This window comes from Kwoniella shandongensis, chromosome 1 (genome assembly GCF_008629635.2).
Source record: "Kwoniella shandongensis chromosome 1, complete sequence".
Classification (NCBI taxonomy): domain Eukaryota; kingdom Fungi; phylum Basidiomycota; class Tremellomycetes; order Tremellales; family Cryptococcaceae; genus Kwoniella; species Kwoniella shandongensis.
Genome location: NC_089287.1, coordinates 419,539 through 429,443, shown reverse-complemented (window position 1 = coordinate 429,443; position 9,905 = coordinate 419,539). Strand labels below are relative to the sequence as shown.

The following is a 9,905-nucleotide window of genomic DNA, read 5'->3' as shown; positions in this document are numbered from 1 at the left end:
GTTTTTGATATAGTTAGGGAATGGACTGGCTTTTGACGATTCGAAATGCATCTAGCATATCATATGACGGTCTGATTATGGGGTAATGACATTCAGAGAGCAAGAGACTGTAAAATGGGGATCTATCTATCGACGATCGAATCGTATTATGTTCGGTATATTCTGATAAGTCGTTGACTAAAGTGTAAAGAAACGGAAGAGGTCAGTGGTTGGTCCCTTGATGTTTGTGTGAAGGGAAGGGAAAAGAGTACGTACGGAGTGACGATTCTCGTTCTGCAGAGTGGACATTCTTGACTCGTCGCCATGATGAGGTCGGAGCAATCTGAGGAGAAATCGATAACATCAATTAGCTCAGAAGACTTTTCTTGTTGTGGTATCGGTGAAGCAAACTCACGAGCACACATGCAGAGATGTCTAGCGAAGTGAATATTATCATCAGCATCATGAACCGACTTCGATGACCCAACGCCCCAATTATATGCGAGGAAATGTTGTAGACTTACCCGCAATCAACGACTGCCAGGGTCGCCTCTTCATCCTGACAAACCACACATAACCCTCTATCGATCTCCGGCATAGGTCCAGTCGGTACACTCTTCTTCGCACTAGGCAAGACCGTCTCCCCTTCTCCACCTGGTGCTTCTCCTTCCGTTGCACCTTCATCTTCACCATTCTTGCCTTCTGCAGTGAGAGGGGCGGCTGTGGCATTCCCATTCTCTTCCTGTTCTTCTAAAATTCGTTGTCTTTCCAATCGTTTTCTCTCGTCTTGAACCAATTCTGATACTCGACCGATGAGCTCATCCCTGGGAAAGGTGAACGCAGAGGTGCAGTGATCAGCTTCAATGCTTTATTTGCGTTGGAGCGCACCGCCTGCCAGCTGAAGTTCAGTCCACTCACTTCTCCAAAACCTGTTTGAAATCCACCCGGACGTGATTCTCATACAGTATCGCTTTCAACGTCCCGATACCCAAATTCGACAGATAAGAGGTTGGTAAGCTGACCAAAGACAAAATTGTCGGTACAGGTGGAGAAGGTTGTCTTTGTGGTGGAGTCGCCGGTGGTGGTCTGGCCTGCGCGGGTGGTGGACGTGGTTGAGCAGGTCTAGGAGCATATTGCGGTGTCCGAGGTGGTGGTGGTCGAGCATAGGTCTGAGCAGGTGGAGGACCAGGTCGGACTATAGGTGGTGGAGGTCGATATGATGATGCGTATGTACGTGGTTGGGATGAAGGCGGAGGTGGACGAGCTTGTGCTGGATTAGGTCGGGCGGGAGTCGTACCGTTCGGGCGGGGTGGTTGACCTTGTTTAGGTACAGATCGACGGCGATAATAGCTCTGCAAACATGAGAATCATCCGTCACGTTGCGCTCTAAGAGAGGAATGGTATGCATGGCCCACTTACCTCTGCTTCTGGGGATAAACAGCCCGTAGAAGGGTTACGAGCTTTTATAACGGCTTGAACGAAGTCTTCCTTCTCTTTCGGGCCGACACAGGGTATACCGTATGCTGCAAGGTAGTCTTTCAGTCGTTTGATGGGTAGAGATCGAAGGATCGGTAAGGGTGCAGCGGTCACTGCAGACAAGCACCAAATCAGTATAGATAATCCGCACTAGATCGCCCCAAGCGAAGTCCGCTCGCACCCACCTTGCAACATGCCTAAACAATAGAGACAGACACTTTCCACCTCATATCCACTACCTTCCCCGCCCCCGTTTGGCACTCTTGCGTAATTGCTATCCCGCTTATCGTCCAGCCCTAAACCAGCTCTGATCTCCGCTCCAATCTCAGCGAATGTCCCTCCTCCACCTGAGGACGAGGTCGAAGAGCCCCCTTGTCCTGCTCGCCGAGGCATGAGTGCCTGACCATCTGATAAGCAGTTGGAACAGTATTCGTAGCCGCAATGACCGCAAGTGTGTTTTCGTCGCCAGAGAACGTTGAACTCCTTAGCACATTGTCGACATGCTAGGTAAGGCAACCATACTCGATCAGACACTACACAAGGTAGACGGGGTGGTATACCGCGCTTTGACACTCACTAGAAGACTCGGTGATGGGTGGAGGACCGGATACTACGTGTATTGCAAGCAGGTCAGTATAGATATGCCCAGTCATGATATGCAAGACACGTACGAATGGGTAGACCCCTCGGTGGGAGTTGAGCAGGCCGTTGTGATTCCATCGTCTTTCTAGCAGCCGAGAATGATCGACGAGAGGCGCTTGGTAAGCACCTTTGCGACTTGGCGGAGTTGATCGATGGATGAAGGGCTTCTGCAGCTCTATATGCACCAAGATACCGCAGATGATCGGAAAGGCGATCGAACCCAAGTCGCTGGGGGTAACAAGGTTTGAGAAAGTGAAGTGATTGATGTGAAGGGACTGAAATGGGATGATTGATAAGGAATGGGATTCAATCAATGATGACAACATTCCAAAACACGATGATGGTGATTATTGTTCCGGCAACTCGAGTTACTACGCCGACGGACATTGACCGAGTGCAACGATACATCTCGTCATTCCATCACTACACTTCTACACATCCTTGCATTGCACACGATACACTATAACAGGACAGCTGGTCAATGAGTTGGTGCATGGGCCGATTGTAGTGTCCTCGAACGAATCCCCGTAAAACTACGCCTTGGGGATGGACGATTCCGACGGAAGGGTGGATGGTGGTGACACGGAGGTAGAAGCGTCGAATGATAATGCTTTTGCGCCGTTTGACAAGGTCCGCTAGGTTCTTCTGTCTTTTAGTCCCACTGTATTGTCCTGGAAACTGACTCACGCGTTCATATGCAGCCTCGGATACGACATATCACTGGGTACGTTGTTCACATGCCGTCACTGGCCTTGAACCAGCTGATATTGGCTGTAGCATTCGAATTCACCAACTCACACTACCCGAATCCCTACCCTACGCCTCCAAGCTCGTCGGCGAGCATCATGCAGAGGGCTACATGCTCGACGATCATGGTGAAGGAAGTTCCCACCTGGTCACATCTCCTGCATCAGACATAACGCCCGGCTTTTCTCAACATCAACGAAGGAGTTCAACATCTTCCTTTCCTTTCCCTTCTCGTCGATTCGGTCCACTCTCTCAGGAGAACGACCTAACTCGCCAACGATCTACTTCAACCTCCTCTGACGCTACTATCGAGCCGCCATCATCCCCTAGTGTGTCGACGTTTCTTTCTCACAGTCTGCCAAGGACAACTAGGGTTACTAGACCTAGAGCACCGACACTCGCAGGAGAAGCGTTGGAACATGGCCACGCACAAGGTAGTGGACAAGGACAGGGAAGCGTCACGTTCACTCAACATCTTCATGGATCTCTGGATGAACAGATGGAGTTGATCGAAGAAGGGAAGAAGAGACTGGCGCGTTGTTTCGTGGTGCTGAAAGCGGTACCCGCTATGACTGACGCTCAGCCTGAGAAACGGAGTAATGGGGACGTTCCCAAGCCTAGAAGAACGAACAGCGATGAGACCGCCTCTCAGCAGAGGGCGAGAGACGCCAAGATGACAGGTTTGAAGAGACCGATCACATCAAGAACATCGTCATCTGCATCAACATCCTCCTCATCGGTTCCTTCTACTCCAATTGCGAACGGACGACCTTCCTTGTCCGCATCACCGTCAAACAGCTCTCTGATCACCAGGACCAGCTCAGCTTCCACCAATACCACCCGAACGCGCACTACGTCCATGACGTCGCCTGGCAAATCAGGTATACCTTCCACTCTGTCCAGTACAAACGGATTCGCAAAACGACCGGGATCAGCAGCCAGTTTCCGTACGACCACGACAACGAGGCTCTCCGATGCAGGACCATCGTCACCAAGGGGCAATACAACCTTTCCGTTGAAATCCCGTCCTGGGATGTCTGGGAAACGAAACTACGCAGGAGGGTCTCATGGGAATCTACCTTCACCTAAAGAACGACCCATACCTGTGAATGTCCCATTCTTCATATCACCGATTCATCCACCTTCCACCCATCCCCGATTCACCTCGCTCGAACATGGAGACTTTGCGCCGTGGCTCAGTGTCAATGAATTCGCGAGTACCTCTCTCGAGCTGGAAGTTTGGATCGAGACAGATACAAAGTGGAAAAGAATGGAAGGAATCGGCGGAGTGGTCCGGTTGGACAAGTTACGAAAAGGATATCAGACACGGCCGAATGGGTTGGAATTCACATTGAGTACCCATCCAAAGTCGATCTTCTATCTACCTGGGGAGGACGAGCAGCGGGACGAAGGGCGGATGTTGGTAGAAGGCGGTGTGATGGAAAGAAGTATGAGGGAGACTAGAATGAAGAAAGGTGTAGGAGTAGGAGGGCTACACCAGTGAGCTGAGCAAGCCTCATTCACAACAAAGAAGCTGACGTTGTACAACGCAGACTTGTCAATATGCATGCTGTCATTGCCGATACGGAACGAGGGGTATGTGACGTGAAAAGAAAGGCGAACAAGTTGCTGTTCCAGGATGTAGACAGGCGAGCTTTGGTGAGTACAAGTCTTACGTCTGAGTGTGAATTTGTAGCTGATGTTCATTGGGTCAGCGTCGTGAGGTATCTGAGCGGGAAGAGAAAGTGAAATGGATCAACGAGAAGATATTAGAGGTTGAAAAGGTTACGAAAGAAAGTGAGCTGGCATTGGTTTTCGATGTTCGCAGGTCGCTGATATATCCTACAGTCCAAGCTCGGACCACTTTGCGAGAACAGGCGTTGGAGAAGCGACGTGATAATCTTGCCGACGCGGACACAGCCGATGAACTACTGCATGGCCGTGCGCGAGATCTGGAGGACGAGATTGGTTCGATTGAGTGGGTTACCTTGACATTGCTTTCAAAAGGGGGGCTTTACAAGCTGACATCTTGGTTAGGTATGAACGTACCTCACTGTTCCCTCAAATTCATGCACTGCGGGCTACCCATATACAAACCCTCGACACATTGTTCCCTATCCAACCTCTTGACCCTTCACAACTGCTTTACACCATCATCAACGTTCCTCTCCCGATACCGTCCGGACCCAAAGATCCTGCTCCACCGCTATCGCTACCAGCGCACAAGGTCGACGAGAGGACCACAGCAGCTGCATTGGGATATGTTGCGATGGTCGTTCAGATCTTGGGAAATCTGGGTGGCGCTCAATCAGGAGGTCTACCCTATGCTGTGACTTGCGCGGGGAGTAGGAGTGCAGTGAGAGACGGAGTAAGCGTGATGCAAGGCCCGAGATCGTAAGTGCGGTCCTGAACTGCATGATGGTCAAAGCTAATACGTGCACAGTTTTCCCTTGTATGCCAAAGGCGTGGAGCGGTATCGATACGAGTACGCCGTTTTCTTACTCAACAAAAACATCGAGATGGTGAGTCACTTTTATCGTCAAGGCTACAAACCGTTACCGACTCTAGCAATCTTGCATGCGTGCTGATTTACCTCGTCTCCAGCTCATGCAAGAAGCCAATATCCGCCTATTGGATCTCCGCCACACCCTTCCCAACCTCAAGAACCTCCTACTCACCCTGTCCTCTCCTGTGCTTCCGTCATCTTCACACAATGTCCATTCGTCAATGTGGCGATCGACCGCTACCACACCTACGTTCATGAATTCTCGCGCATCGTCTGCAGCTTGGCCAAAAGGAAGTATGGGAACTATGTCTCCCGCGAGCTCTGTAGGAAGCCCCGCATCGCTCTCGACGACCCGAGTAGGAGGAATGGGGACAGGTACTCCGAGTCCGATAGTCAAGCGTGGACGAGGAGGGAGGAGATCGATGTTGTCCCGTACGGCATCGATGGGGAGAAGGGGTAACGAGGAAGTGGAGCTGGCAAGTGATGATGAGAGTGATTTGGATAACAGGGAGGAGAGTAGTGTAGGTGGCGATGGGAGTAGTATCGTGACCCGGTGAATATGAGGTGTTGAAATTGCATCAATCCACATCATTGCAAAGGGTTATAACATAAAATAGTATACCGATGCAATGCATTCCTGTACTTCTTGGTTCTGCTATCTCCGCTGTTATCAATTGGTCAATCAAAGTGTGCACGTAGATCTACTCCACTCTTCGACCTTGATTAAATTCCCTCTGGAACCACTTATTGATTCCTCGGCAAACCAGGTAAAGCATACGGATCCCTCATCTCATTCTCTTCCTCCACTTCGCCTTCTAACCCTTTCCCTTTGGCCCATCTCTTCCTCTCTGGCGCACGTCCCAATCTTGCCAACTCATCACGAATCTGTCTCTCCCTCTCACCAAATTCTGGATCTCTCTCCGCACCACCTTGCGGGACATTTTGTCTTGTAGGGGGTGGGAATCGTCGAGGGATCTGTGTTCTAGTCGCTCGATTTTGATTTTCGGGCGAACTCAAATCGTTTGGTGAATCTCCCGTCCCACTACCACTGCCAAACGGAGAGGAACCGGAGGAAAACATCGGATCGGACTGAGGTGAACCACCAACGCCGCCGCCGAAGCCGCTCATGCCGTCGCCTCCGGCGTCGGGGAGATCGCCATTCGCTAAAGCCTGTTGACGAGCTTTCATACGGATTTTGAGGATCTCAGAGACGAGTAGGGCACGTGATGTGGAAAAGGAGATGAAGGCGGAGGAAACTGCGAGTGGTACACAGCGTGTGATCAGCTTCCGATGGTACTAGGCGGTAAGGGTGATAGGGTAAGAAGGCGTCCAAAAGATGACATTTGGCTGAGCGGTAAATGAAGGTAGTCGATCAAAGTAGGTAGTAGATCAACGTAGCAATGGTGGACAACTTGAGAATGATCGTACAGCAAGAGTTGGAGAGATGTTCATGGGGAGAAGCAGTGAACTATACAGCGATGATCACTCACACAAGAATGTCAGAGACAACGCATTCCTCGAAGGCGTCTTTGGCATAAACCGCTTGACCAAATATGCTAAAAACACCCAGGACTTGTCAATCACGATCCCCAATCGCGTAAGAGCTCATTACTGTAACTCACTAACAACACCACCGCCTATCAATCCGCTGATCATCCCCCTCTCCGTCGTCCGCTTATTCAACTTTTTATAGTCGTCCAGGGTGAGTACGCTCGAGGCGGAAGAAAGATCGATCGTCTCTTGTTGACCGGATCGAGGATCGAATAGTACCAATTGAGGTTTGGGTGATCGAGGTGCGTTGGATCGGTCATTCGGGTCAAGTGAAGCGGGAGGTGTGTCGTTGGGTGTGAGGGAGCCTGCATATCACATATGGACGTTAGTCAAGTGGGTGGAGATCAATCATGCAGGAGAGTGGCCGACGATCAGTGGCAATGGAACTTACCATCATCGATGGACGAGGCAGATAGATCGGCTTCGGTAAGCGGCATAGTGATATGGTCGTTGCACTTGATATCAGTTGAATAGTAGGATCGTGAGCAAGCAATACTTTGTCTAAGCTTGTGCTTTGTTATATGAGTGAATGTCAAGATGCAGATCGAAGACGTAGATGCTGTTCTACGTCACCTTTCGACAGGTCGGATTTGGTCGGAAAGCGGAATGGAAGACCTCCACCGGGCATGACTGGGTGCGAGTGCAAGTGCAAGTCGGTGCAACAAAGTCAAAGCAAGCCTTCAAATGTCAATCATTGTCTCGCATTTGGCATCATAACTACGTCTTTTCCACTTGAATCGGCTTCGCGTCACCCCTGTGTCTATCTAAGAAGAGCGTGGATACTGTCGACCAAGACAAATATTCGAACGAGCAACGGCGAAAAAGCTTGAAAGAGATCCCTTAACTCTCCTGTCTGATAACGACGAGTCTCGCATACAATTGAGAGCAAAGTCGACACCTACACCTCCGTTCGTTCATCTAAACGCGGTATCGACTCAGCTCCAGCCATCACGTCAACGACATGCCGCCCCACACGCCCTACCCCATCCCCGATATCCCAGGAATTCTCTTGACCGACCAAACCATCCAATCGTTCCTCTCCCAACGCGTCGCCGACCTCTGCGAAGTGAACAACAATTCCAAATTCCCTGGCTCACAGCCCGTCTCCTTCTCCAGCGGATCTCTGGAACTGTTGGAGAAGAGAGATTTCTGGGTATGTGAGAAGAGTGATGGTGTGCGAGTGTTGGTCTTTGTGGTCATGAATGGAATGACGAACAACCAGGAGGTTTGGTTGGTGAGTCTGCGTCTCTCAACGAGCTCGAAGACTGGACGGACAACACAGTGCACCAAAGACATTTCGCCTTACATCGCCTTATGGGCCTATTGATGAATCGAGCTGATTCTGTATACGTAGATCGATCGAAAACAACGGTACTTCAGCATACAAGATCTACATTTCCCCCATTGGGAGAACATCAACAACCCTCTCGGCGAGACTCTGCTCGACGGAGAACTGGTCATTGATATCGATCCAAAGACAGGAGCGGTAGGTCCACAGCTCAAAAGTCCTTCACGACCTTGGGATTGAGCTGACTTCCTGCGTCTTGTGTAATCAGGAGATCTTACGGTTTTACGCATTCGATTGCATGGTATTGAATGGCGAGAATATTATGAAGAAGCCGCTGTTGAAGAGATATGCTGTGAGTGACATGTTTCATAATTCGACCTGTTACGCTGAACTGATTGACGCTGTGCACATGTAGAGACTGAGAGATTGGGTCGTTGCGCCTTTCGAGAAATCGCTACGACAGTATCCAGAATGGAGGGAGAACCTACCCTTCCAGTGAGTGACGTTGCGTCTGTGCATGGGCGTTACCTTGCTCTGCGCGGTTGTTGATAAGCTGTGTCTCTGTCTTCTTTAGGGTGCTGGCGAAGACTCAGGAGCTGTCGTATCACATTGGCCATGTCCTCAAGGTCCATGTGCCAAAGCTGCAACACGGACATGACGGTCTAATATTCACCTGCGTGGAGACCGAGTATGTCCCAGGAACCGATGAAAACATGTAGGTCATACGTACACCACCGTCTGATTGAGGTGGATGAGCGATCCTGACAGATATTTTCCCGTAGCCTCAAATGGAAACCTCCTTCTGAGAACTCGATCGACTTCAGATTGGAACTGAGATTCCCCCCTTCGCTTGGAAATCCCGACGAACCGGATTACTATGCCAAGCCCGAGTTCTTACTGAATACATGGCTTGGTGGGGACTCTTATGAGTACTTTGATACGATGGAGATGGATGACGAAGAGTGGGAAAGGTAGGTCTACTCATGAAGATCCGAAGTGGTAGTAAAGCGAAACGAGTGCTGATATCGGCCGTTTGTATGTGCATAGGGTGAAGGAGTCTGGTGAACAGTTAGATGATAGAGTCGTCGAAGTTTGCTGGGACAGTGAACGTGGTACTTGGAAGATGTTGAGGACGAGAGACGATAAACCGAATGCGAACCACAAGTCTATCATGGAGAAGATCATACAAAGCATAGAGGATGGTGTCGAAATTGACGCTGTGAGTCTCCAAATACTTCTTCTCTCCCTGTTCCATCTTAGCGGTCATGCTGCTCGATGCTGATTGTGAGAGCTAGCTGTTGTCCCGGAGCGATGCGATCAGAGCCGCCTGGAAAGCAAGGGAACAGTCTAGAAGCAGCGCTCCATCTCAATCACAGCAACAAAGACGGCCTCCACAACCTCAGCCTCCTACACCTGGTGCTAGGGGATCTGTTGGACAGCCTGGGTACCCTCCGACGCCCGGGACAGGAGCGGGAGGCGGCTACGCGCAACCTCATCAAGGTGTGATGGCTGGATTGAAGCGGTAAATGTTGGATAGATCATGGGACTATGTCGACGTTTTCTCTACTGTCATTCGTGTTGTACCTCCTCTGTGCATATCTCCATCCATCTTACCTATCTGTGTGTGTCTGTGTGACCACCTGCATCGCCCTGTTTAAGAGAGTCTTACAATAACATGCATTCTAAGCCTCAATTGATCGAAGAGGACCGAATGCC

At 50.3% G+C, this 9,905-nt stretch overlaps 4 protein-coding genes across 4 annotated transcripts; 2 read left to right on the top strand and 2 right to left on the bottom strand.

Moving 5' to 3' along the window:
- Nucleotides 1-146: 146 nt before the first annotated feature.
- CI109_100162 (uncharacterized protein) lies at nt 147-2,175 on the bottom strand (the record flags this gene model as incomplete). Its single annotated transcript, XM_032006889.1, has 9 exons — nt 147-177; nt 256-322; nt 395-414; nt 504-803; nt 898-1,331; nt 1,399-1,568; nt 1,641-1,958; nt 2,033-2,065; nt 2,127-2,175. The coding sequence occupies 9 exons, from the start codon at nt 2,173-2,175 to the stop codon at nt 147-149; spliced, it is 1,422 nt and encodes a 473-aa protein (XP_031858808.1).
- Nucleotides 2,176-2,643: 468 nt separating this feature from the next.
- CI109_100161 (uncharacterized protein) lies at nt 2,644-5,907 on the top strand (the record flags this gene model as incomplete). Its single annotated transcript, XM_032006888.1, has 9 exons — nt 2,644-2,727; nt 2,799-2,821; nt 2,875-4,344; nt 4,398-4,503; nt 4,560-4,641; nt 4,693-4,822; nt 4,882-5,238; nt 5,288-5,366; nt 5,449-5,907. 9 exons carry the CDS (start codon nt 2,644-2,646, stop codon nt 5,905-5,907), a joined length of 2,790 nt encoding a protein of 929 aa, XP_031858807.1.
- A 187-nt stretch (nt 5,908-6,094) lies between these two features.
- CI109_100160 (uncharacterized protein) lies at nt 6,095-7,338 on the bottom strand (the record flags this gene model as incomplete). Its single annotated transcript, XM_032006887.1, has 4 exons — nt 6,095-6,606; nt 6,841-6,906; nt 6,973-7,206; nt 7,293-7,338. The coding sequence occupies 4 exons, from the start codon at nt 7,336-7,338 to the stop codon at nt 6,095-6,097; spliced, it is 858 nt and encodes a 285-aa protein (XP_031858806.1).
- A 524-nt stretch (nt 7,339-7,862) lies between these two features.
- Nucleotides 7,863-9,715, top strand: CI109_100159 (uncharacterized protein; the record flags this gene model as incomplete). The annotated part of the gene is made up of 8 exons (XM_032006886.1): nt 7,863-8,135; nt 8,256-8,387; nt 8,458-8,541; nt 8,605-8,684; nt 8,764-8,904; nt 8,972-9,160; nt 9,237-9,408; nt 9,485-9,715. The coding sequence occupies 8 exons, from the start codon at nt 7,863-7,865 to the stop codon at nt 9,713-9,715; spliced, it is 1,302 nt and encodes a 433-aa protein (XP_031858805.1).
- Between the last annotated feature and the right edge of the window lie 190 nt (nt 9,716-9,905).